General features: G+C 55.0%; 6 protein-coding genes across 6 annotated transcripts; 2 read left to right on the forward strand and 4 right to left on the reverse strand.

Moving 5' to 3' along the window:
• Positions 1-796: 796 nt before the first annotated feature.
• VOLCADRAFT_88858 (uncharacterized protein) lies at positions 797-6069 on the reverse strand (the record flags this gene model as incomplete). The annotated part of the gene is made up of 7 exons (XM_002948553.1): positions 797-936; positions 1922-2168; positions 2957-3157; positions 3419-3969; positions 4689-4872; positions 5366-5606; positions 6044-6069. 7 exons carry the CDS (start codon positions 6067-6069, stop codon positions 797-799), a joined length of 1590 nt encoding a protein of 529 aa, XP_002948599.1.
• A 501-nt stretch (positions 6070-6570) lies between these two features.
• VOLCADRAFT_80244 (uncharacterized protein) lies at positions 6571-8421 on the reverse strand (the record flags this gene model as incomplete). Its single annotated transcript, XM_002948554.1, has 3 exons — positions 6571-7041; positions 7294-7559; positions 8264-8421. Coding segments are annotated over 3 exons (510 nt in total), but the record flags the coding sequence as incomplete, so codon positions are not given.
• Positions 7912-8437, forward strand: hstH2B-12 (histone H2B; the record flags this gene model as incomplete). The annotated part of the gene is made up of 2 exons (XM_002948426.1): positions 7912-8043; positions 8204-8437. 2 exons carry the CDS (start codon positions 7912-7914, stop codon positions 8435-8437), a joined length of 366 nt encoding a protein of 121 aa, XP_002948472.1.
• Positions 8438-8732: 295 nt separating this feature from the next.
• On the reverse strand, positions 8733-12563 carry VOLCADRAFT_116873 (uncharacterized protein; the record flags this gene model as incomplete). Its single annotated transcript, XM_002948555.1, has 7 exons — positions 8733-8894; positions 8995-9042; positions 10442-10564; positions 10971-11049; positions 11324-11411; positions 11911-11977; positions 12366-12563. The coding sequence occupies 7 exons, from the start codon at positions 12561-12563 to the stop codon at positions 8733-8735; spliced, it is 765 nt and encodes a 254-aa protein (XP_002948601.1).
• A 381-nt stretch (positions 12564-12944) lies between these two features.
• VOLCADRAFT_120644 (bystin-like protein) lies at positions 12945-19917 on the forward strand. The gene is made up of 11 exons (XM_002948427.1): positions 12945-13092; positions 13189-13242; positions 13447-13593; positions 13799-13948; positions 15890-16035; positions 16264-16381; positions 16687-16783; positions 17064-17260; positions 17640-17855; positions 18186-18341; positions 18884-19917. Exons 1-11 carry the CDS (start codon positions 13006-13008, stop codon positions 19094-19096), a joined length of 1581 nt encoding a protein of 526 aa, XP_002948473.1. The 5' UTR covers positions 12945-13005; the 3' UTR covers positions 19097-19917.
• Positions 19918-20819: 902 nt separating this feature from the next.
• On the reverse strand, positions 20820-25921 carry VOLCADRAFT_120645 (uncharacterized protein; the record flags this gene model as incomplete). The annotated part of the gene is made up of 8 exons (XM_002948556.1): positions 20820-22776; positions 23073-23155; positions 23585-23699; positions 23827-24040; positions 24352-24613; positions 24849-25143; positions 25283-25566; positions 25712-25921. The coding sequence occupies 8 exons, from the start codon at positions 25919-25921 to the stop codon at positions 20820-20822; spliced, it is 3420 nt and encodes a 1139-aa protein (XP_002948602.1).
• Between the last annotated feature and the right edge of the window lie 1079 nt (positions 25922-27000).

The following is a 27000-nucleotide window of genomic DNA, read 5'->3' on the forward strand; positions in this document are numbered from 1 at the left end:
GCGACCTCAACTCCACATCTCAGCAGCTAGCCATAATCTCGCGCTCCCGACTAATTCGGGGGTCTCCCCAGGAATCGAACCCAGGACCTTAAACCGCGAATCGCAGTAGTGTCAACCCAGACCAGAAAGGTAATATATATATATATATATATTTTGCATCTGGCCGAGAGGTTCGTGCGGATGAACGCTAAGGAAATGCTAAGAAACCTTTCCTAAAGCGCAAAGGTAGAAGATTAAAAGGGCCAAATCGTTGCCCAAGCGTGATTCTGCAGTTGGCAGGTGCTTGTGTTGCTTGTCGCAAAATTTCAAGGTTAAGATTTTGGATTGAAGTCAGGGCTGCGAGGATGTATACTTCTTAAGTGCCGCGAACGTTCTGTGAGCTACCGGCGGGAATGACGTGATTGGAGGAGGGAGGAGGTTGAGCAGAGGGGTGTGTGTGTGCGCGGAACTTGTAACTTGCTTTCCGCTGCTGCGTTTGGGGACAAATTCACAGCCCAGTGGACTTTGGTGGGCTATGGGAGAGCACGTCACAGCTCTTCTTACGATTAAGCGCATCTGAACAGACAGCCAAAGAACAACCTATCCATCCAGCGATTATTGGCAACATAGAACACACAGCCAAAGAACAACCTATCCATGCACCTAGCACTCGGTGAGCCGCCCTCCGCTGACAACCTCCTCTCCTCTCTAGCAATATAGTACGACGCACACCGACGCAGTACAACCGCCCAGGAATCAAACAAATAGTACGGCATGTTGACAAGTGCCGTACCGCATAACCAGACCGTTTGTCAAGTCAGTATACACAACCCTTGGTGACTTGGAAGGCAGGCTCGGCAGCACCGAGAAATACCTGACTACCGTACGAGTTGTACGACACGCCATGCCGGCTTGCCTGCATCGCCGCGCCTGCTGGAATCATCAGCAGACCGACGCCTACGGGATGGACGGATCGGATCGGATCGGATCGGATCTGGCCCTCAAGAGTCAGAAAGATCCGTGGCGTGACGACGATAGAAAAAGTGAGTCTTGGCGTTCTGATGATGCCCACTTCACTTCTCTGCCTCCTTGCCTCCTCCCTACTACTTCCCCTCCTATGCGCACCCAACTATTAGAGCTACATAACTGTAATCCTTATTTTCCGGCACAAAAGCAAAATATATTAGACGTCCACACATATCTTGTCGCCTCCAAAATAAGAATCGGCGACCACCAATATATATGTATTATCGTACAGTCTCCCTCGCTCCATGCCAGGTCACGTACTGTGTGTAGTAAATTACAAGTTTGTACTTTTGCGTTTTTTGCTTCCTGCGAATGAAAAACTAAACAAAACAACAAACGTGTATTGTAATAACACGCACTCGTACTGCAACAGAAATGCCTTCGTTGTGCAACTGCTGCTCTTCGAGACGCACAAAATGAAGTGCCGCATGTTTTTTCGAATGTTGTTTTTTTTCCTGGTCATGACACAAGCCAAAAAATGCCACATTTGCAGCTACCTAAGCCTCTGACGACTTCCCAGTACTGTCGGCATGTCGGAATTTGTTAAACGAACAACTGAAATCGCTGCTCTTGCCAACACAAATACGGTACGGCCAGCGCTACAGCAGTACAATCGCAAAGGCGGGGTGCTCCAGGGCCCCCTTCTCAAAAGGGCCGTATCTTCAACTTGGAGGGGCAGTTCAACTGCTCTAGCCTCACGCAGCTCCACCCTGAACCCCGTTTCCATCAGCCTTTTGCTGCTTGCTGCTACCGCCGCCGCCGCCGCCGCCGCCACTTCCCTTTCCCCCGCCGCCGCCGCCGCCACTTCCCTTTCCCCCGCCGCCGCCGCCACCGCCGCCGCCGCCCTTCTGGGTCGCCCCCTTCCCCCCACCACCGCCACCCTCCTCCTCCTCGTCATCCCCCCCGCCCTGCGAACCGTGGTGATCCAGCATCGCAGAAATCCAGTAATTGTCGTCCCACAGCCTGTCGTACATTCGGCTGAAGAAGGCCGGGTCGTTAAGTACGGCATTTGGGTCGCGACCGTTGAAGCCCTTTAGACCCGCCAGCCGAGCTCGCAGCGTGCGCTGTCGCGTCGCCTCCGCCGCCTCTTTATCACGTTGCTCCTTCTGCAAGGCCGCCAGGCGCCCCAGCGCCCGGCCCTCCGCTTCCAAGCAGAAGAGCGTCTGGTAGCACACAGCCACGGTGGCGAGTGATAGGGGGTTTGGGTTAGGCTAACAGGTCTGTATATATGTATGTAAGTCGTATAGTCTCCAGGCCGAAGTGCATCAGTTGGCCCGTACTTATCAGGCCAGTACTAAAGGGCGAGAGGTCCCACATCATTTCCCATGAATTGGATTATTATCATTACATATTATCATTATATAATTATTTATTATTATAATTAACAATATTTAATTCTTTATATTATTATATATTATTTTTCGCATAGGATTGGATTTGGGTTGGACTAAATACAATTGCATCGCTGTCCATGGAGTTGGTGTCGTGAGATGCTGCAAAGTCAAGAAGGGAAAGCGACGGCAGCCAATCGACTCCAAAGTCGCAAATTCTTGTGCTGGAGGAGTGACTCCGGAAGTCAGCGTTTTTTTTTGCGGAATATATTCCGAATTCGGCGACCATCCAAAGTGGCGACACAACTCCTATTTGGTGACATCTGACATTTTTTTCGCGTCGTGTGCACCACAGTATAGTGTTGTCCGCAGCGTGTTCATGTCCTTCGCGTGGTGGGGTAAAAGGGTGTCGGGCTGCCGAAGACGTGTACTATAGTAGTAGCTATACCTCAAGAACCCTAGGAAACCCTAGGAAACAAATCCTCCTAATATCCCTTTTAATAATACATACAATAATATGATAATATTACATATTCTTACAATATTGATATAAAATTATAAATTATTTGTTATTTACTATTATATTATTTTGGATATCATTATTATTCCTCATTTCTCACCCGCACCGCCCCCAGCGCCTCCGGGTGGTCGCCTAGGAAGGTCCGCAGCAGCTCACATCCCTCCGTACGGCGCCCCGCCGCCGCCAGACATAACGCCTCCGAAACCACGTGCTCCTCGTGGTGCGGTTCTGCCACTCGCATCATACGCAGCACGCTTAGAGCTTGTTGTGCGTGCCATAACACCCGGGACTCATCGACCACCTGGACCGCGGGGGCAGGCGGAGATGAAGTGGGAGGGACAGACAGACAGACAGACAAACAGACAGACAGACAAACAAACAGACAGACAAACAGACAGGCAGAGGACGTGGGATAGAAGGAGGTAGGGGCGGAGAAGCCTCCAGCGCGTCAGTGTGGTGGACGGGAGGGGTGTTATGTGTATTGACCACCACGGCACCCAGTGTTTCACCCCGCCTCTTTCCCCCTTCTCCCCCCCTTAGCACACACACACACGTTCCGTACCTGCTGTCGCATGAGGGGCACCCAGAACACCTCACGCAAGTTCCGGAGCAACCGCATCAGAATTTCCACCTTGCCCACAGGCTCCAAATACGGCCGAAACCACGGCTCATTCGTCCCTTTGCCGTACATCACCGGCTCGTACATCGGCACCAGTTCCTCTTCTTCATCATCATCTTCTTCTTTATTGTCATCGTTCTTAATCCCCAAGCTCCGCAAAAAACTCAAACCGCCGTCGCCGTCGCCAGGCGACGGCGCCGCCGATGTGCTGACAGTGTACATCCCCACGGCGCCCTCTAGCGCCGCGCGAGCCGCTGCCGCCGCCGACAGCTCCTCCGGCTGCGGCAGGTGCAAATTCGCATGCAGCAGCCGCGCGACGCCGGCGAAATCGTACAATGCGCCGCCGTTGTACGGATCGATAAAGACCGGGTTGGTTTCGGAACCCAGATCCAGGGCCTTTACAAGGAAGTGCGAAGGCAACGACACGGCGGCCACACGAAGCCCCACTCTCTCCGCTACGGCGATGTACAACACACCCAAGGCAGTTGGTCCCCCTGCGGTTGGTTTCGGAGGGCGGCGGGGGGAGCGCGAATGGGTCCTCGGGTAAGCGACCAACAGGACACGAACCTGCAGCAGTTGGTGATCAGCCCTGAAGGTGCAAAATAACCATTTCATAGAAAGTCGTCGTCAGACCCCCTAAAGGGAACTGAAGGGAACTGAAGGGGAACCAAAGGCCCCTTTTTATTAAAAAGAAAACATCACCGTCAGGACGGGGTCTAGGACGGGGGGTAGGACGGGGTCTAGGAGGGGAATCATATGATGCAAGAAACTCAAAAGTGAACTGCCGACACCCCGCAGACCCCTAGCAGGGGGGGAGGAAGGGAATCCATGTCGCGTGAAGTGATGCGTGGAGTCCATTCCTTCCTCCATCATGACGTCATCATGACGTCATCTCAGCACAACCCCTAAAAGGTCAACAGGGGACATACAACTGGCGAGAGATGCAAGTCCACCGCCGCCCGGGGTGGGTGAGGGGTTGCTGAGAGTGCGGTGGAGTTTGTCGGATTGGTGTTGCGTTGTGTTGTGTCTTGTATTTAAATCCAGTTGAAGGGTGTCGGGTGACTCAGCGCCCCATTACGAACTCAGACACACCTACAGACAGACACACGCGCTCTACAGACAGGCAGACACGTTGACAGGCACACGCGCTCAGACACCTCCTCCTCGCTCCGGCCCCCTAAAAACCTCCTCCCCCCCGTCAGGGGCCCCGTACCCGTCTTGTATTGCAGCAATCGCGCCAGGGAGGACGATTCCGGGTGATGGAAACGCTCTTTGGATCCAGAAAAACGGTAGAAGTCGTACAGTACGCTGTTGATGCAGCGGACGGTATCCTCCGGCCCGAAGCCGGGTTTCATATGGCGTTGGACCATCGCAACCACAGAATCCAGACGATCAAGCTGTGTGTGTATGTATGTGTGTTTGTGTGTATGTGTGTTTGGGGGAACCGGGCCGAGGGGGGAAGGGGGGAAGTCCCGGGAAATTATTTTTTCGAGGGAATGTTTTAAAGGCCGGGGTTGCTTAATACGGACGTATATGCGATGGGCGGGTGAAGCTTATTTTATTTCAGTCATGGATTTAGATTGGTTGGTTTGGGGAAAACTTATGTCAGCGTTTCATGGGGTTGATTGATTAAATTAGAAGCCCAGGAAAAACGAAAAAGAAGGTTCTTGCAGGTTCTTACATAATCCGTATAATTTAGATCAAACTTTGAAACAAGACGCGGCAAAGGTAGACAGGACAGGTGCGAGAGCTGTTGCATCCAATCCACTGCAGAAATTGGCCAGTTGCAAAGTGTAACCAGGCGCATCCAAATGGGTTTAGCTATAGGATAAAAGCAGAAATAACCGTGACCGTTTCGTCTAGGGCCAATTGGCTGTACATACGCCGTACCGTCTGGGGGATGTTTTGATCCAGCGCCACCATGAGAGCCGCCTTCAACAAGTTGATCTGGGTCGCGTCTGCGCGATCGAGTTCCATTTGGAAGTCAAGAAAGCTGCGCATTGCAGCCAAGCCGTGTCGGCCGGCCTCATGAGGCGACAAATGGCTGAGCGACAAGTTCTGGCGTCGAGCGTCGAAAAAGCGAGAGTTGAAGTCAAACATTAGATGGTCGCAGTGTCGTTGCTCGCGGGGGCTGGGGCCTCGGGCGTGGGCGTGCGCATGTGCAACTTGCAGCAGGTCTGAATTCGGGGGGCCTGATGACCTTTCCCCCGACCGCCATGGCGGAAAGTCGCGGTGCGCCCGCGAGGGGCTGGCCGGGCAAAAGGATGCCGCGCCAACGCGGTACCTGTAAGATAACAAAACGTATGCTTTTCACGAACGAATCTTCTAGGCATGAGGAAGTCACTGTCTTTTTCTAGTGGGTCATGCGTTCCACGCGACGGACTTTGGGCAAGATACAGGAACCCCGGGCCGCGGAATTTTGAGCCGTGACTATGACATGTCCAATTAGGCAACGAAAGCACTGTGTTACCTGTAGCATGAGACGGAAACTTAATGAAGGGCTACCTGGATGTCTCGACAGAAACCCTTGCTGGCGTGGCAACCCGAGAACGCAGGCAAACAGCTTACCTCGATAGATGGCAGTGGCTTTGCATCCTTTTCAATAACTGCGATAGAGAATGTGCGAAGCCAAGAGTTCTGCTTCTACGCAAGTCGACTCCGAAACGCACGACAAGACACCCTACGATCCTTCAGACACTTAAGGTAATACGAATCCTGTTTGTAAGAGTGTCTCCTTTCCTTGGATTAGCTACCCAAAATTGTTTCTCCAACGGTGTTTGGCGGCACAGCAAAATTTGCGACTATAACTTGTAACTGAACTGGTCACCTAAGTTTCTTTAAGGAACGACCTTAAGGAAACGGCGATGTGCAACAACGCATTGCCCCGAGACCAAGATGATTGGGCAAATTCCAACCGCTGCATCCGAGCGAGGGAAACGGTGCCGCTGTCATATATGGCACGCTGATATCCATGCCGTATGGAGCGAACACTTTCTATTGCATTTGGACACTGGATGGGACTAGGTTTGAGCAATGAACGAGGAACCATGGAGCCAGCGGTTAGCTTAACAGAACCCAGGAGGCGCATGTGTAATGGCTGGCAGAACTCCATGCTTACAATACAGTGCTTTGGACATACAGCAGCTCTATTAAATAGATTTATACATATGTGCACAATCCTGCGAACATCCATGCCCATGTCAAGCCCATCACGCATCAGTGGCTTAAGAGTGCCAGGAGGCAAAGTTCCATTTTTGAGCCAACATACCACCATCGACACAGTGATTCTTCCTGCGCCATGATACTAACTGAATTAGGTAAGGGGTGCATCTAATAACCAACGCAAAAAACCCTGCAGCTTGAAATCTGCACTGCCACAGCTGGTGAGCTCCTGGTGGCCCTCGCATCCCGCAGATACCAGCGAGACATAAAATGTGAGCACGAAGAGCTTTCGCCCAAATGCAATGTAACTAGTCCCTTCTAGACTGCGGCCGAGCCATCCTCCGCCTTGCCGGTCTTGGACTTCTTGGGCAAGAGAACCGCATGAATGTTCGGCAGTACGCCACCTGCAGGGTGGGGGGTTTGCGGCCATGGGGGCCAGGGCGAAACGGAATGGAAAAGGGTAGAGCGAAGCTTAATTTTATAACGAGGAACACTCCAGAAGACATATGGGATGATAACTAGCAATTAAGCAAAATAACTGGTGATTACGGGCTCCTTGTGGAGGTACGCGGAGCTGCTTGCCTAAGCACGTAGGTGCATTATGGCTTCACCAACTGGTCTGCCGTTATTACAGTTATCCATCAGAGACTGCTCACCCGCAGCTATTGTCACGTCTCCTAGCAGCTTGCCCAGTTCCTCATCGTTACGGATGGCCAGCTGGATGTGACGCGGTATAATACGGTTCTTCTTGTTGTCGCGAGCTGCGTTACCAGCCAGCTCGAGCACCTCAGCAGTTAGATACTCCAACACCGCAGCAAGGTAGACAGGGGCACCAGCACCAATGCGTTCTGCATATTTCCCCTTCTTCAGGTAACGAGCAATTCGACCGACAGGAAACTGAAGACCGGCCTTTGCGCTACGGCTAACGGCCTTTTTGCCAGCTGATTTTCCTTTTCCGCGGCCTGCCATGGTTGCGCTGGGATTCGGGCAAAAAAAAGGAACGCGGCTCTCGCCGTTAATTTCGAAGCTCTAAACGAAAAGGGTTTGGTTCTACATGAAAAAAGTAGGGCATCACCGCACTCCTGTGCCGGAAAAGCAACCTTGGACCCATTGGCTCACCGGGGCAACGGTACAACAACGGCAATTCCGTACAAAGGTCCCGGTGAGCCGGTCCGTCTGGAATATAAACATTCACAATACTTTTATGCTCAAACACTGCTGCTTGCAATATTCCGCAAATTTCGTGCTAAGTAATTTTTGTATCAGCAAGAACCATGGCACCCAAAGCTGCTGAGAAGGCTCCGGCCAAGAAGACCCCCGCCAAGACTGCTGAGGGCTCTAAGAAGAAGAAGAAGATTAACAAGGCGGAGACCTACAAGGTTTACATCTATAAGGTTCTCAAGCAGGTAAGGGCTAGTATCCAGAATCTATGTGGTTCTCCTTGCGTCCTGGACTTTCTTACAGCTGCAATATAACGGGATAATGTTTGGTCCACTTCTCTAACATAGATATCCTTTTTCGGCGGTTTTGTAAATGGCTACTGTGCCCTTCTCCTCATCCATGCAGGTTCACCCCGATACTGGTATCAGCTCCAAGGCCATGTCTATCATGAATTCCTTTATCAACGATATCTTCGACAAGATGGCGAACGAGGCTGTCCGCCTGGCCCAGTACAACAAGAAGCCCACCCTGACCTCTCGCGAAATCCAGACGGCCGTCCGCCTGGTCCTTCCCGGCGAGCTTGCCAAGCACGCTGTGTCCGAGGGCACAAAGGCCGTCACCAAGTTCACGTCCTCTTAAGCGAATCAACTCATGTGATTCGGGGCCTTCTAAAAAAATCGGTGTTTCTCAACACCACCATCTTCAACAAAAGTAAACCGGCAGTTATATAAGAACGATTACGCGCAATGACCTGCTTAGTGAGGGAAAAGGATAGATTAATTATGCGACAGAAAGTGCTCGCACGGGGTGCGTTTAGAATGCATTTACACTTGTTTGAAGGTCGCGATTATGCCGGCACACCTTCCAAACTAACAACAGTCATTTTGATCTCTGCATAATTTCCTCTGGTCGGTACCCGGCCGGTATGATCTCACTACTCGAAGGGCGCCCTCCTACGATGGATTTCGGCGTTGCATGCTGGGCATCGGTACACGGTGTCCTTCGTGACATTAACGCAGAACGGCAAGCAGGCGCATAACCAGCAGCCAGATGCACAGAGCCCAACAGCAGTTATGCAGGCACACAGGCCCCCCTCCTGCGCAAAGGAATTCGATGGATTCATCAAGCTGAAGGAAAGACGTGAAGGGTTTCACTCTAGAAACACTCTTCGTATTCATGCCGTAACAACATCTCACCTTGAACGCCTCAGGAATAATGCGCCGGTGGCAATTGCCGCATAATACCTGGCCCGAACAATGATGGTGGTGTCGGCACACAACGACGGGTTGGGTGGCAGTCAATACTGGTGGGGCGCTCGGGGCCGCAGAAATGTACTGCTCGGGGGAAGCAGTCCCCGAACTGGATGGGAATATAGGTGGATACGCCGGTGGTGGATGCCCAACAATAGGATACCCGATCGCGGTGGAGGTGCCAGCACCTGCATGATGCCGGAGGAACACATTAGACTTGCTAACAGCAGGATTGCGGAACGGCTTGCTTGTCTACGAAAGTACTCGTTTACACCGTTGCCGTTGCGATGATGACTTTTTGATGCAAAGGTTAGCAGCGCTTATCCCGTTCCATCCGCACACACCTGAGGACGCTCTGGCTGGCGGATATCCGGACGCTGGAGGCGCCTGCAAGATGTAATTGTCATGAACTACATGCTTCCCTAAGTCTAGCACCCAGATGGAAGATGGGAGGGAATGCGCTCACCGTTGGTCCCTCAAAGCCCTCCTTCGGAACAAGCGGAGTCTGCAAGGATTCGCCCATCGCAATCCTATGAAATCATAGGCCTTTTTTTTATCAACAAGGAAACCTCGTTTGTAGGGCCATTCTGTATATGTCTCGTCCAAGAGTGTCGATTTGATCGTACAAAACCCTCAGGCACAGCCAAGCCCGATTAATTCGTTCAGAAAAAAGCTGGTAGCTAAACTGGATCTTAACCCTATTGCGAACACAAACATTCGCCGGGTAAACCGTAGAATTGACAACTGGCGACATCGAAGTGTGGCTCAAAGTACATGAACATCAGCAACTCGATATCCCTAGCGGCCGCAGACAAATCGGCAGACACGAGTCCGCGCCCTTTGTCCTTTAACCCCATAAATTCACGCCAGTCAAATTACAAGCCATTGAAGAATGCCCAATTCACCAACCCCCTTTTCTCCCTCCACATGATAAAGGCGAAACATACCCGATTCCCTCCATCCCTCCTCCCTCCTGTCACGTTGCGTCAAGCAGGCCTTCCCAAACCCACACGCCCGCCCGTCTTCACCCGCCTCGGCGGGAAGCCCTCCCCCGCCACCGTCCACCACAATCCCTCAAATCCTATCCCCCCTTCTAAATTCCCCACCCCCCCCGTCTTCTAACCCCTTCCCCTCCACATCCACCGCCGTCGACCCCCCGTCTCGGACAAGCCCCAGCCCCGGCCGCGAATCCACAACTCCCATCCTGCCAACCAACGCCATTCCCCGGCTCCTCGGTACTCTCCCCAGAACGCCCAAACCACCGACCGCTCCTAACCCCTGCTGTAAATCCCCCCCCCCCTTCCGGGGGGCTTCCTACTTTCCAGCGGGCCGGCGGCGGCGGCGGCCCGCTGGGTCGTGCAGCGGACTCTGCGGTGTCACCCTCCAAGTCCACCAGCGCCCGCGCCATGCCCTTGAGCACCTCATCCGCTGCCGTAACCTGCTGCCGTACACGCCGGATGCTATCACGCATGGTGCCCACTTGTAACGCTAGAGTCGCTTCCAGGGTGGCTCGGGCCTGTACGGCAGTGTGTGAACGGAAAAAGGGTTTTGGGGAGGCAGGTGAAGTCGCGCTGTCGTACGCACAACCACGGGTTTCGACGCTGCTGCGAACGGGGGGGGCCGTAGCTCACTACGCTCTGAGCTGTGCTGCTGCTCTCATCACTCCTGCGGTCTGGCTGTTACAGTTTGTTCGTCCTGCAGCCCTCCCCCTTTCCCTCTCCCCCTTTCCCTCTCCCCCTTTCCCTCTCCCCCTTTCCCTCTCCCCCTTTCCCTCTCTCCCTCTCAGCAAACCGTCCACCCCCTCCCAGGGCTCCCTGAGCCCACACGTTCCATCCGCACAGGGGGTTCCCCCCAGTCTACACCCCACCCCTTTCACCTGGTAAGCTCAACCCCCCCTCACACGCACCCCCACCTCATCTCACCTGGTAGGGCCTCATCAGGTTGGTTAGCTGCACCAGATTGGACAGCAGCACGTTGACGGGGGTCAGCTGGGCGGCGTAACTGTGGCATGGGGGGTGAGAAGGGGGGAGGGGGAGGAGGACGGGAGGGGAGGGGAGGAGGGAGGAGGCATTGAATGCACTGACTGCACAACGCCCAAAAGAAACAACCGCCGACGTCGAAACGGCCTTTCACCAATGGGTTTTCAGTTCAAATGGGCCGGGCGGGGTAGGGGGAGATGATGTACGAGGGCAAAGAAGAGGGTGACGGCGAAGTGAGGGAAAGGAGTCGTAGGGTGCTCTGAATGCCCGAACCCCGCCCAGCCCCTGGGCTTCACCCGCTGGGCTTCTCCACCACCGCCTTCAGCAACTCCAGGAACATGAAGAGGAGCTCCCCGGAGAGCCGCTTGAGATCACCCTTGAAGTCTGGAGAGGGGGAAAAGGTGTGTACGGCACGTACGGCTAGTGGAGGGTCACATGACGTTGCAAGAAGAATCAACGAATGAACACATGTCGACTCAACGGGCCGTCCTAAGGGGGCCGCCAGCGGAGGCGTCAGCTGGGGGGAGGAGGCGACGACACAAAACACACACATACAAGGAAACTTAGATCATTAAAGCACACACATGCGCGCGCGCCAGGCTGACACACAGGCAGCAGTTCGAATCGACCGTTGCTGGTGAACTCCCCCTACCCTCAACACCTACACCGGCAGGGACTGTGCATTGGCCCCTTATTTTCTACATACATACGGACCTACACAGGAACCCCCTCCCCCTTTCCCCCAAATACATACATACATACACGTCAGTGATGTGGGGGGGAATGTTCCGGAGCCAGGTCAGCTAGTTGAATAGAGAGAGATAGACAGACAGACAGACAGACAGACAACGAGACAGACAGACAAACGGACAGGCGCACCCACCTACTGTGCCATCGGGCTGTTGTCGAAACAGTGCTTGAGTGGTGAGGTTGGGAACCAGGTCTTCATGCTGCTCATGGCGGATGGCGGGTAGGCGGGGTGTGTGTTGTGTGTGTGTGTGTGTGTGTGTGTGTGTGTGTGTGTGTGTGTGTGTGTGTGTGTGTGTGTGTGTGTGTGTGTGTTTTGAAGAGGGGGTTCGGGGGAGGGGAAGGCGAGGTTGTGGGTTCATGGTTGCGATTGATCAGGTTGGTGCTGCGGACACTGTCCACCACTACCTGCCAGCAGAATCTAGCAGCAGCAGCAGTAGCAGCAGCAGCAGTAGTAGCAGCAGCAGCAGCAGCACTAGCAGCCTATCTTTTCGTTGGAAAAGCTCCTCTCCAACCGCCACCATCAGACGAAGTAAGCCGGTTACATAGATAATAATTTCTTACATAACCAGCCTGATGCTCTGCACCCACCAGTTTAAGAGGATTTCCAAGAACTTTGAGCTCAATTTTTCGCTCGCGCAAGGCAGCCACGTCAGCCAGCGTGGGGATGGGTGGTGGCGGGGGCGGGAGGGGAGAAACGCCGTCGTCCGGCCGATACAGGTTGAAGAGGGAGGGGGGAGGAGGATAGGCCTCGCGCATTGCAGCGCCGTTGTTCGCCGCCGCAGCCATGTCCTTGGGAGAGCCGAGGGAGACCAGCGCTGAGTACGCGGTACGCGACGGGTTAACTTGCCCTATAGGCGAAGTGCTCTATAAGCTTAAGGTGGTTGGGATATCAGGTTAGACTTCGTTATACAATGAAAGAGCGATACGGAATGAAGACGCAAAAATAATTCTGGGGACACAAAATTCATAACGGGCAAAAGTTACAGTGCTCAATAGGCTAACGTGGACGGTGGGCAAAACATATCATTTCTTGAACAGAGGTAGTCACTTCAACAAACGTTAACCGATATTGCGGAGACTCGTCCCGTCTACGACAATTTATAATGCGTTGTGTCGTGTCTGAGTGCACCGTTAGCAATATTGTTGCAATGATCACCTATCTCTCCTAGAGGTTATCCCCTTATAGTTCAGGTGGGGACCATATCATTTTGTACTAACCTTGAGCAAAATGCCTAAGAAAGCAAAAATTCGCAAGCCGAAGCATTCGCAATCCCTTCACGAGCAAATTGAAGACCCCGAAAGCTATGGTGTCAGGGTAGGCATATGGAGCACGCCTCGGCCGCCGCCGGCGCGGGAACGTGTGTGTCGGCGCATACATGGACACTGAGTATCTCTTTGGACGTTGTCGCAGACAAAGCCTCGGTCGGAAAAGAAAAGGCACCGGGCTGAAGATGATGACGACGAGGTGCGCTGGGAGAAAACCACTTCGGAACAAAAAGTCGGAGACATAAACTGGTTCTTCCTGCTTGTTTTGTTATGGAGTCATGCCGTTGCATACGACTACACCATTGAGCTGTGCAGAAGTGTCGGCGATATGTAGATAGCAGTGGTAGAGTAAGCCCTTATCGACAGCCTAGATGTTTCCCTTATGGCCCCTGTTTTGCCACAGCTTTTGGACGTTAAGCTCAGTGGCCGGATTCTTAAAGCGGCTCGGGAGCAGCAACAGGAGCTTGATGCGGAGGAGTTGTTCGACTTGGACCACGAAGGCGACAGTGATGGCGATGACGGGAAACTAAAGCGCGCAGCAGACCCGCAGGTACTTGACGCCTCCTTATTCCTTTGTTAAATGTCTTAATAATTATTAATATTCATTATTGTATGTCTGTGTCTTCAGTAAAAGATCTTCAACCGTGATTATCTAGCTGCCTCCTTAGCGCCTCGCGCGAGAAGTGTTGCAGCTCTTCTTTTCTGTTGCAAGTACGCATCCCTTTCGTGGGTTCCGCTATGCGAAACCATTGCAGGCCGCGCTTCGGGCAGCTCTCCAGAAGTTGGGGACCGGTGGGCAGGGCGGAAAGGGCGCACCTGACGATGACTCGGACGACGACTCAGAAGGGAGGGGGGCATTTCCCAATAACGATGGGGACGAGCAATACGACGAGGAGGAAGTCGAGGTGGGTGAAACGGCATGCATTACGTTAAGATCCGGAGAAGTGTGGATGTTCCTGTCTGGAAGGGGTGGGTGAGGAACTGTATGTAACTCCAGTAACTTCTGTCCTGGGCAGCATGTATGTTGCGGAGCAATGGCCCGCTGTGTGATTTCGTTTGTGTACTGTGTGCCGTCACCGTACCGTACATGATTGCAAGGACGGATAACGGCCATCACGGGACGGATGGACGGACTGTTTTTTCTCTGATTTTGGCAACGAAGGCCCGAATATTGAGGCGCAGGAGTTGGACCCGTGACCTCTCGCACCCCGGTAGGAGTCTTTCGCTGAAAGCTTGAATTTATACCACTGGACCAAACTCCCCGGCGAGATATATGTGGATTGGTGGATAGATTATTTCATTAATGGAAATGGATGCAATGTGCCAAGTCTGGTAGTTTCCCCCGTCAACGGGTGTATAGAATCAACCAGGATACCCTGGCCGGCCTTTATGCCGTACGATAGGTATCTGTTTGGATAGTCCCGGGAGGAAATTAACATCTGGGAGTTTGGTCTAGTGGTATGATTCTCGCTTTGGGTGCGAGAGGCCGCGGGTTCGATTCCCGCAACTCCCCTCGTATCGTTTATTGTTTCCCTCCTCGGGCTATGCAATCTTATTGTTCGGGCCGTTTCTTTTCCTTTTTTGGTGAGGGGGCCCTGGGCCTCTGCTGCCACGATCATGAATGGTTGCTTTTGTGTTCCTCACGGAGCCGCTCGAGGAAGGGCACAATTATGCGCTTTTTCGACTCGTCAGGGCTTACGGTTATGCGAGCCAAGGAAACGCCGCAATATGTTTCCATGGAATGGAAGCTAGCATTCGCGTAAGGATGCTGTCCCACCGAACCCCAAAACTGTACGTCCTTACTCTCGGTATGTGGACCGTCAGACCGTCATTCGCGGTTGAAAAATCTAGGCCTACCGAGCTCTAATGTTATCGCATGTGTTTGCCTTGGTATGAGGATCGTAGTGCATTTTCAGCCGGGGTTGGAAGCACGTGTAAGGGTTCGCGCAACAGCCAATAAAGAAGTCGATTTTAAGATGATTCCTAGCTCGATCTGATATTCAATGATCCGTTTAATTTTTGTGACATGGGTTTCTTGAACCACCACTGAACTGACGGCACTTTAGCATTTGCATTCCACAGGATTGTCAATTTTCCTGGGCATCGGTGCGGTCATAGCGTGGAATGAATATTAACACTAATCCTTATGCTGTTGAAATATTCATATGTCGCCTTCGACTGGTTTGGGATGTCGCTTCAACCGCTTTTGGGATGCAATGAATGTGCACTTCTAAGTTCGATGTTCGATTCGTGCTCTTCTGTTTCGGTAGTATCCTCTTTTTACGCAAAAGTGTTGTCCTATCTATGTCTATGAGTTTTCTCATTCCCGAGGTGTTGAGCGTGTTGGAGCAGGTGTTTCCTGCGATGGGAAGTAGTATGGTGGTCGCTTCCATAATTGCGGCATTTGGGCACGGGGGGCGACCTTGTCTGCGATATAGTTTAGCCCAGATGAATATTAGCATCTGGGAGTTTGGTCTAGTGGTATGATTCTCGCTTTGGGTGCGAGAGGCCGCGGGTTCGATTCCCGCAACTCCCCTGTTGCCTTTTTCGGGCCTCAGCCGAGTTGCGCTAGGATTTCATGCGGGATGGCAGGGATCGGGCCACATCCCACGCCATCAATGCCTACTGAAGCCCTTGCAGGACCTAGAACCTTTAAGGTTCCAAACATAGGATGTACGACAGCTTCCTGCTTCTGGAGCAGGATCGGGAGGGATATCGTACTCCAAGGCAAATGTTTGTGCAGTGCTTATGTACCATAAGTGACTTCTGAGCTTGCGCATAACTAAATCCTCTGTTTACTTTACCTGACATAAGTCGACGGCAAATGCCCACGGCGACCTCCGCAGGTCGACCCGGAGGATGAGCGAGCGTTGGCCGCCTTCCTAGCTCCGGAGGCGTCGTCGTACCGTCAAACCAGCCTAGCTGACCTGATTTTGGCTCGATTAAAGGAGCAGCAGGCTGAGCGGGGGCTCCCACAGCTGCCGGAGGAGGGGTAAGGAAGATGGGGTGCCGTACAGGACGGCAATACTGGGCTCTAACCACGGGATTTGGTGGGGAGGAGAGAGGCTCTGGGCCACCAGGGGAATCCGTCGCGATGGCTGTCCGAGGTTTTTTCTAACTTAGGCCGTTGCTGCTGCTGGTGCTGGTGCTGGCTGGTGCCGATGCTATGGCGTGTCTTTGCATGACGTGTCCTATGTACGACGTGTGCCCCCGCCTTCAGTGCTGACCCCGGCGCCGATCCGGGCCCCCTACCCGAGGGACTGGAGCCCCGGGTGGTGGAGGTGTACCGCGGAGTGGGCAAATTGCTGTCCAGATACACGACCGGGAAAATTCCCAAGGTGGGTTTGACCCTGTGGTGGTGGTGGTGGTTCCCTCCTCCGGGCCGTTTGTTGGCAGCATCAGCGTCAATGTTGGCGCTTTTACCTGTCTTTTACCTGTCGACGACGGCGACCACTACCTGCCTGCCTGCATGTTCTTAGGTCTGCGAAAGCCCAGAGAGTTGCGTTGGGGCACTTAGATCCTCAACCAAGCTCTCCCACCTTTTGTCTTGTTTGGAGGGAAGTCTTTTTGTCGTGATTTAATTTTTCGAGGCTGTCCCCTGTGCTCCCCCTTGCAACATGCTCGTCCTCAAGCCCACGTGCAGGCTTTCAAAATTATTCCGAATCTCCGAAATTGGGAGGATGTGCTCTACCTGACAGATCCAGGCAAGGACTTCCGATCGTCTGTGAATCAGAATCGGTGTATCGAAATAATGATTTCGGAAATTTTGGAGTCGTGGTTGTTTTAGATTCTAAATAAGAGGCGTACACTTTAAAAATGTACATCTGTAAAATGTTGAGGAGTGTACGGAAAGCTGCTGGTGTCCCCCTTCGGCTATCTATGGGGGGTTCGTTCCCTTGGCAGCACGGATTGCTCTGAATTAGGTTCAAACCCTAAGTTCGTCTCCCCTTCCTTCAACCCCCCCCTAATCTGCCCTCCGCCGACTCCGCTCATCACGACTCCTGGAACCCGACCCTTCAGATTCATGGAGCGTCCACGCCATGTACCAGGCGTCGCGGCTGTTCGTGTCGAACCTGAATGCGCGCCTGGCCCAGCGGTTCCTGGCCCTGGTGCTCCTGCCCCGCGTGCGCGCGGAGATCCGGCAGCACAAGCGGCTGCACTTTGCTCTGTTCCAGGCGCTGCGGAAGGCTACTTACAAGCCCGGGGCGTTTTACAAGGTAGGGATCCTGTTTGGTGTTTGGTAGTTGTGTTAGAATCGAGGGAGCTGCGGGGCGGGGCTGTGGGAAGGGGGCGGGGGATGTCAATCAACTGGGATTCTTCTTAAGGGGTTCCTGGGACTTGATGACGTCTATGGATGGGGGCGTATCTGGATAAACCCCTGGTGTGGGAATGCGAGATCTTGAGTGGGGGCAAAGAGTGCTGTGTTGCTAGCGGGGATTGGGGATGCGGCTGGCGGAAGGGGGGAGGATTTTGAGTTGGCCTTTGTATTGTAGCCGTTCGTATTGTTCAAATGAATGAGAATTGTGTAACATCGTGAGTTGCCTGCCGTATACACGTGTTTTTCCTCTTGTTCCTTTTTTTTGGTATGCGCCGTAGGGCATTCTGTTGCCGCTGTGTCAGTCGCGCACGTGCACACTCCGCGAGGCGGTCATCCTCACGTCGGTGCTGAAGCGCGCCTCTCTTCCGGTCTTGCACAGCGCAGCAGCCCTGCTGAGACTGGCGCAGCTAGAGTACTGCGGTACGACAAGCTTTTTCATGCGTGTACTGCTGGACAAGAAGTACGCTCTGCCGTACAGGGTCATTGACGCACTGGTGCGTGGCGGGGCGGGGGCAGTGGGGTTGCAAGGGCCGGGCCAGGGGGGCTGTGGGGTATCCGGTCTATTGTTGTCGTCTTGGGAGAAGGGCTCGGGGCTTGGGCTTGGGCGTGATGGTGGGGTTGCGAATAACAACCATAATGCAGACAAGGTAAAGTGATATGTGTGTGTTACATGGTTGGGAAGCGTGACCCCATACCTGTAAAACTACCCATTCGAGCCGAAGGCCCCAAGGGATGTGAAAGGTTGGAAGCTGTAGGGTTCGTCGACATGTCTCTTTTTGATACAGCAGCTGCTCATGCCCTGTGGGCGCCTCTGATTCGCGCAGGTTGACCACTTTGTTCGTTTTGCCGATGATGAGCGGCAGATGCCGGTGGTCTGGCACCAGACAATGCTGTGTTTCGTGCAGCGCTACAAGCACGAGGTTCGGGCGGACGACCTGCTGGCGCTGCGGGCACTGTGCGGCAAACAACATCACTATAAGGTGCGTATTCATATTCGTGCTCATCATACCAAGGTGCACAACTTCAAAATAAGAGGGGAGAAGAGGGAAACAGAGGGTGTTGTTCCTAAAGGGAGATGAAAAACGACTTGGGTTTTCCTGTCGTGACTTGCGAGGGTGCGAGGTTGGAGACGGCGGGAATATGTAGGGAGTTGGGGAGTTGAGGGCATGGGGGCGTGTGGGTATTGAGGTCCCGACGTCTTGATTTCCGTCCTCGCTGTTGCCGAGTGATGACGCAATCATTAGATGACGAATCCGAGCGATGTCCGGAAAGGACAACACCGTTGCGGACACTCGAGGCAGTTGTCTGACGGTACCTGCGGACGATAAGGGGTCTGGGGGAAGGGGGAAGGGGAAAACGAGAGGGGGGCCGCAGGGAGAATGGAAAGGACCTGGTCGCCGTTACCCTTCCACACTGCGGCTGCTAATGCGGCTGCCCTACCGACGTCGTCGTCACCATCGCCGCCATCGAAGACTGTATTGTCCAATATTGTTATTGACGGCCTTCACAAAATGAAATGCAGGTGACCCCGGAGGTGCTTCGCGAGTTGGACCATGCTCTGGGCAGGGGAGGCGCTGCTGCGGCGGCAGGGCAGGCCGGCGGCGCAGCTCCCATGGCGGTGCAGGGCCCTGCGGCGGCGGCGGCGGCCGGGGGGCAGCCGAAGGGAGCGAAGGTGGGGAGCAATGTTGTGGAGAACGTGCGTGACATGCCGCCGGTGCTGATGATGGAGGACTAAGTAGACGAGAACGGCGAGCACGTGGGGGCAGCGACGAGAGGCGGTGATGAGGGTTACAGGGGGTCGAAGGGGCCCTTCTGGATAGGTGCGTGTCTTTGCTGCAACGGTATGTGGCTTGGGTTTCGTGTGGAGGCGCAAAGGTGGGGCTAGAGTTTTGGTGATTGTGAGCGAGCTGTCTGTTGTGCAGCATGTTTCTGAGAGCTTGAGGCAGGATGCGACGTGCGGGTAGTAGAGAAGAGCGGATGGCGGTGCTCGGTGTTAACCCCCTCCGCCCGGCACTAAGAGGTCTCCTTTAGGAAGGAAAAGACTGCTGATGCGCAGACAACGGACATTTGCGGGATATGGTTTTACTTCTCAGGTTATCATCGTAAGCTTGCCTGGCAGAGATCTTGAGGGTGGGGCATGGTGTTCGCGCGAAGAGGCGCGTTGGCGCTGATGTGCGACTGTGAGTTGGTGGAGCATGTTATCGCAGGCAAGCTGCACCTCCACAGGCGAACATTTAAATTAGGACGCGAGATAGAACTCCTTTGGAGTGGGGATGGAGTGCTGCGGCCGGAGGATCCATAGGACAGGCGTTGTAGAGGTGACGTGGCAGGTCGGTTAGGCAGGCGCTTGACTGGTGGAGCGGGTAACGGGTCGTAATGCAGCAGGCACTTATAGGAGAAACACGTCGAGGGTATGCGTGCGTATGTGTACTTTAGTTGTTATTTAGGAGTTTACGGTTGGGTGGTAAAGATCTGCTGTACTGGAGTATCGGCTGCTGGAGCGTAATTTCGAGTGAACGGTTAAGCGGAAATGCATTTTGTAACTGAGGAGCCCTCATTGTGTCCTCCTGCAGCATTTAGTGACGACAGATGGAGGAGAAGTACATGGCAGGGAAACGGAAAGGAAGCAAACGGTCTGAAAGGACTGGCCGCAATGCGAAGGGAGATGGACACATGAATAGATGGTGCCATTCTTTGCCAGCATCTGCCTTTTCCCCACGTTTACACGGTCTTTTGTGTCCCGTTCTAAAGGCCCGTCGCATCCCTTGCTGACCCCACAGTGGTATAATAGCTCGACGTTCAGCCAAGCCAGCCCACTCATCACTGTGTTTCTTGCCGTGGGAGCCATGTCGCAAATGTGCAGGCGGGGTTTTCTGTCGCCTCAGCAACGACTTTTGAGTTACACTAAACAGTTGCGTAACATGCTCTTCAACAGCTTGCAACAAGCCTCGGCACAACATCCGCTGCTGCGCGAGCCTTGGGCCCAGAGTTTGAACACAACACCGGCCCCCTACCTGCGCAGCTGTCGTGCCTGGTGCGGGCGTCGGCGATCGTCCACACCTACACTGAGACACTGACCGCTCCTGCACAAAATGGTGCTGTGGGAACATCGGTACCCTCTGGTCTTCGGCCATAAGGAAAACCGCTTTACTGACGAGCCACACTTCAGACCACAGAGCATGAATAGAGCGAGGTTTGGTGCGCCTCCCCCGTCTCCCTACGGCACTCCGCCAGGACACACGCTTCCGTGCTGTGTTTGACATGTCCCGCGGCCCTGGAATATCTACCCGTTTACCTCTGCATTCCGGCACGGCGCGCCGTACCATTCCCATCCTTTACACGCTGCGCTTCTGCAACTCCCATCCCAGCATCCCCTGCCAACTAAGGAACTGAAAGCGCTGAGGAAAACTCCTGTACTTGAGCAAAGCGCGCACACCCAAGCCTGCGCCCCTCGCAGATCAGTCCAGATCCCGCGCCATCCGATCGTGATCCATGCGCGGCGGCCGACCACCCTGCCGAATACCCTTGGGTCCCCCGGGGCCCAGGGGCCCACGACCGTCCTGCAGGTGCTGGTGCTGGGTCATGTGGCCGGGCCCGTGGCCATGTCCGTGACCGGCCGGACCCGACATTAGGTGGTGACCGGCCATGGGCCCGGCGGGTTGCCCGCCCATCGACGCTGCATGCGCATGTGCATGCCCATGCGGGCCGCCTGGATGCGCCGCCGTCGCTATCATGGGGTACGTGCCGGCAGGCTGGAAATATCCCGTGGACGGCGGTCGACCCGTGGGACTAGGCGGAGGCATCGTGCCTGGCGCGGCAGTCATGTACGGACCGACAGGGGCACCGTACGGCGTCGTCATGCCAGGCGCGCCCATCATGGCTAGACCCGGGGTAACGGCTGTGATGGGCGTGCCGGCTGGCGGCCGTGCCACATAACCGATAATTGGCATCCCGCCGCTGGTCGTGGCAGGGATCGCGACGGTTCCCGGGGGCATAGCAGATGCCACATAACTGCCGCCTGGTCCTGCCTGGAGCACCATGCTGTACCCCATGGGGGCCATGCCGGCGGCCGTCATGGGCGCCATAGCCCCAATGACATGGTGAGGAGCCATGGTAGCCGGAGCGACGCTAATAATGGGACCCATGGGACCCTCCGCCGCCATGGGTCCTTGCGGAGGGGGCGGCGGGACCTTGTGCAGCGCACCGGCGGCGGAGCTGTGGGGGTCAGCGGCCTTGTTGACCATATGATGCTCTGCGGCAGCACCTCCACCGGCCTTGTGGTGGTATTGATGGTGGTGATGATGGTAGCCATCCCCTGATCCCGAACCGGCACCAGTGCGGAATGGGTCGCCTCCGCTGCCACCCCGGTAGCCTCCGCCGCCCACGCCGTCGGAGATTGTGGAGCGGAACGAGTCCCCACTGCGATGGTACATCCCGCCATGCTCACGCAGCTCCCGAGTCATGGACCCGTTCCCGCCGCCGCCGTAGCCGCCGCGCTCGTGATGCAATGCGGCATGGCCGTGACCCATGTGCAGGCCGCTGCCCTGCCCGGCGTGACCATAATGCGCCTGCTGGGAACCCCCGTGGCCGTGACCATGGCTGTGAGCGCTGCTGCTGTGGTGGTAGGTGACGGTCAGCCCGTGCGCTCCAGCGCCCGGAATGTAGCTCATTTGCCCGCTGGAAACCGCCGTGGTAGCAGCCTGAGCGGCCGCAGCCGCGGCTGCAGGTGGCGCGGATGGCACATTCGATGCTGAGGCGGCCGCCGCGGCAGCGGCGCTGCTTGCCGCCACCGCAGCGACGGTTGCCGCAGAGGCCGCGCTGACGCTGCTCGTCACCACCGCCGCTGGGGCTCCCATTGCGACACTATTGCTGGTGCTGCGGGTTGCTGGTGCAGCCGGTGTGGAGGAAGCCGTCGTAGCTGTCGGTGCCGTCGGGGCGACAGTCACCGATGGCGGAGCGGACTTCATCGCAAAAGACGGCACAAACTCCTTGGCGTTGATGTTGAGAGAAAACGGCTTGGCGTTGGGATTCAGCTTCGATGACAGCTTGGGTTTGTTGCCTTCCATGCCATCCGCCGTAGCTGCCGGTGCAGCTGCGGTGTTGATCACAGCAGGAGTGGCCGCTGGCGCTGGTGCTGCCGGAGGTGCTGGCGTTGGCAATGCGCTACTAGCCGGCACAGCAGGTGACGCCACGGCGGCATGTGCAGGACCCGCGACCAGCGATGCAACGGCAGCAGCAGCAGCGGCAGCAGCGGCCGCTGCAGACGCTGGGGCATCGGCGGTAGCTGCGGGGACCGTGGCGGCGGCCGCCGCCGGCGCTGACTCCGCGCCGCTCGGCGCGGCAGCAGTACCGTTCCCAGCGGCCAACGGGGCGCGCTCTTTAAAGCTGGAGGAAGCCGCCTTCTTCAGGTCCGCACTGTGGGTAAAAGTACAGGGACAATGAAACTGAGAAACAGATGACGAGAAACAATAAAAAAATAGAGGACCTCTGGTTTGCTTCCACAACATGCAACCCGGTCTGAGTGCAATCGTGTTTCTTGCCATAAGCACCTTCGATAACCGTGGGTGCAGGGACCACGAGAACAAAGGCATCACACGTTAAGATAATAGCTAATATCATATCAGAAACGCCGCTGCTCGGTATCCCAAAACGCAAATACAACAACCCACATCAATGCCGTAACCACCAACCCAACGCTTAATGGCACGCACCCCATCTGGCCCAGTCGCTTCTTGTTCTGCTCCTCCTTAAATCGCAGGAACTCGGCTTGCGCCTCCGGGTCCAGCCGTACCTGCTGTAAAGTCAACGGGGGGCAAGAGACACGATAAGACATGGGACGCAGTGGCAAACCTGAAGCTCTTCACTCAAATCCCATGCCGTACACCCATAGGTGTATGTACGAAGATGCGCTAAGGTCATTGGCCTGGCCAGCACATGCGCGCTTGAAATATAAGCTGCAGGCCCAAAGCACCCTGTCATCCCCGTCCCGGATTTCGCTTTCATGCCTCTCAGCGACTTTTCCTAACACGTCGACATGTCACGTCGAGTTGCTATCATTGTGTTTCCCCGGAGGGGTAAATCACCACACACACATAGAGAAATGTAACACAGGACCGTTAAGAGTGGCTTATGGCTTGCGTCATGGCTTATGCCCAAGCGGCCATGCACCCACATAGGGCAGCATGTTCTGAAACAGCTTCCTCCTCCCCGTCCACGCCTATACCTGAGGTGCCCCGGGGTCCAGGTCCAGGGCTGAAAATGAGACAGGGTCTCCCACTAGCGGGCTCGCAAACACGGGCGAGCGGGACATCCCTAGCCGCGGGGTTCCGTACGGAGAGCTGCGAGGCAGTACGGACATCATCAGGTTGGGCAACGGAAAGGGGGAAGGCAGCGGACGTCATTCACCATACTGGAAACCAGGCCAAGTGCTTTGTCCCTGCCGGAAGCCGTTTCACGCACCCATACCTGCGGTCCTTCTTCGGCCAGGTGGTAAGCGAGCTGCGGACTTTGTTGACCTCCTTCCGTGGGTCAATGTCGATAGGCGCCGTGGCGCCGGCCGTGCTGCTGCCAGCACTCCCGCTACCCGTGTCCGGTGTGGGTGCAGCACCTCCCACCGATGCCGGCGCAGAGGGCACCGGCACGGGAACGCTCGTGGCCTTTACGGCCAGCAACCCACCTCCTGTACAATGTACAGGTCACGGATCGGGAGAAAATAGCTTCAATGAGAGTCGACAGCAAGGCCGTCTGTCGCCAACACCAACGCTATTTTTTAGTTCGGAATGCAAAGGAGCCCAAGACGCACTGTCAAACTCTGAAAGGTGCTAGTAAAAAAAGAGCGAAACCTCTATATGTACGAAACAACAAAACCTACTTAACTCCAGGACGCAATACAACACATGTCGTCCTAACTCAGTGCTCTCAACCCCACCCTGCCTGTTTCTTGTACCTTCAATATCAGCCAACCGGGCCCCGTAACACCCCGTAACCTACCCGAGAGATTGCCACGCTGGGTTTGGTGCTGGTGATGCTGTTGTTGCTGGTGATGCTGCTGTGCAGTTGCCAGGCCGCCTGCAACTGCCGCCACACCTGAGCCTGCTCTGCCCCAAGCTGCAACACGCTCGGGGACAGACTGCTGCGGCGCTCGCGCCTGGTGCTGCTGTCGCCGTTGCTGCTGCTGGTGATGGTTGGGGTGTTGATAGGGACCCGGCGCTTCGTCCCGAATGACTGCGCCGTACAAGGCCTCTTCGTCCACCTGTAATATGAACCAAATAGGAAAGTACACACATCAAGGAGCAAGGTAGCAATAAATTAGAGACGCAAAACCGCGAAAACGCATTGCCAGGAGTAAGCTTTTTATAAACATGCAAGCAAATTGGTTGGAAAAATGCTCTCTTGCAGAGCCACCCTCTATCTTCAGCCCCCGGTGCTCGGTGTTAGCGTATAGCGACGACGCGCCAGTGAGTGCCGCTATTTCGGAACCCACTCACATCCACGGACAGCTCCCCTCCCCGCTCTTCCAGTAGGTGGATATTCGTCGTGCTGGTAGTATTGCCCTGCTCGATTTCTTTGGCGATGCGCTGTGCCTCCGCCTCAGAAATCCGACACTCCTCGGGATTGATTTTTGTGGTGTAGAAGTGCTCATTCCAGGTTGTCTGCACCCCGAACCGGTCGCGATTGACTGCAAACTGGTCCCAGCCTGTGCTGTCGTTCGCGGACTCCAGGCTAAAGAAGGCCGAGTCGTCGCCCTCGTCAGGTTGCCACCGCTGTAGCTCCCGGACGCACCTGCGAACCCCCAGTTCGTCAGACAGAAGCGCAACAACGAATACGGCAACACCCTAGAATGTGGGAGGTTAAGTCCACTTGTAACTATTGTCCCTCCCGATAAAAAACACTAGTATTCCGCGAAAACCCGTCGGCTCACCCGCCACGGCCTCTGGAGATAGCCGCGTCTGTCTCAAAGCCGACATCGCTGCGGTCTGCCCCAGACAGATCCTCAGCGCTCAGCCGTACATCCTTTGCATAGAGCTGGACGAGGTCCGCAGCTGGGATGGTCAGGATAGGCACGGGCTTCTCCGCAAGGGCATTCCGGTCTGACGAGGTAGTAGGATTCTTTATAACTTTTGCGTATTTAAGGATAAACGACACACCAGTGCTGTCGTTATGCAATGACCCGAATACGCCTTCGTAAACCATGCCGCTGGACACCTGCGAGGAAGAGACGGCAGAAAGCTCACGGCGCTACCGAGATAACCGTTTAGGACAACCGATGGCCCCACAGGAATCATGTGACGCTACGTACACAGCGAGAACGCCTTCGGTCAGAACGCAGATTGCTTCCACCTGGCCCTACCTGCGCTTCCACCTTGTAGCCGATAAGCACGTTGCCAATGAAGCCAAGCCTATCAGCATTGCTTGCAACGCTGAAGCCAACTGTCTGGCGGGCTGGGTTCGACTTGACTGCTCCATTGTGTTGCAGTCCCCCTGCCGTTTGCTGGTGATGCTGCTGGGGCCCACCGCCCCTTGGCTGCCCACCGACAGCCTTGGCCAAGTAAGTTGACATGACGGTTTGTGATTGCGGTCAAGTCAGTCGGCTTGTCATTTCTGCGCTCGAAACTTACTTATGGAGTACGCAGGCGCACTCTGTCTGGCGAAAGTCCAGTAGAGCGGCCTGAGAACAAGTGTAATGGACGCAAGGTGTGCCAAGCCTAGGAAAGTCCATGACAAGTTGCATTCCGTACGGTACACGCCGTGGTCCAGTCCAAGCATGCAGCGGTTAGCTGTTATACTTTGCACGCACTCCTGAGAATCATCTAGGACAAGCTTGATATTTTACAAGCTTTTTTCCGGCATTGGAAACAGGTTGTCCTGGCTCTGCATGGGCTTGCGAATAAACCAGGGAAGCACAATTACGCCAAATGTGTGTCCTTTGCATAGGCTTATTTTCTTTTCAAACAGGACCAGCTCAGTAATTGAACGAAAGAATGCCATTTTGCGCGGGCTTTGCGTCTACTCAACTCATGCACACAACCCCGCTCAGATTGGAGGGATAAAAAATCTCACTAATCTAAGAGTTCTTTCCAGCTCTGCTGTAAACATGAGTACACTCTGTGCGGGGCTTACCCCCGCAGCGGGTGGGGTGACGGCAGACGGTCATGCCTGGCACGCCTTGGGTGCGCCACCGCAAGAACTACAGCTCGACTTCTGCCTTCCTACCGGTCAAAGCTTTCGCTGGCGGAAAACTGGTGACAACGAGTACACGGGCGTGATTGGAGAAAGGCTGGTGCGCTGCAGGCCGGGCGTTTGCGCCTGTAGAGGAGAGCTTTGTACTAACCAAATTCACCACGCAAGGGGGATAAGCACCCCCATGCTGCCCAGCCTAGCTCCGTGCGCCTTGACCTAAGAACCCTAAGGACCTGTCTCCGCCGTCATGTACGATTCAAATACAGCGCCCCACGCTGCAGAAGCACATGCCTGCCTGAATGTCCATCTCGGATTTCACCGGCGTTTCTCTACTCCACCCCCGAATCCCAAATCTCTTGGTTTTTCCACGGACCCACATCGACCTACGACCCATATCGCCTACAAAACCGCATTGGTCCTCTGCCATGGCTTCCCACCTCCTTCCACGACCCTGCACGT

The sequence above is a fragment of the Volvox carteri genome, assembly GCF_000143455.1.
Source record: "Volvox carteri f. nagariensis unplaced genomic scaffold VOLCAscaffold_10, whole genome shotgun sequence".
Lineage (NCBI taxonomy): Eukaryota > Viridiplantae > Chlorophyta > Chlorophyceae > Chlamydomonadales > Volvocaceae > Volvox > Volvox carteri.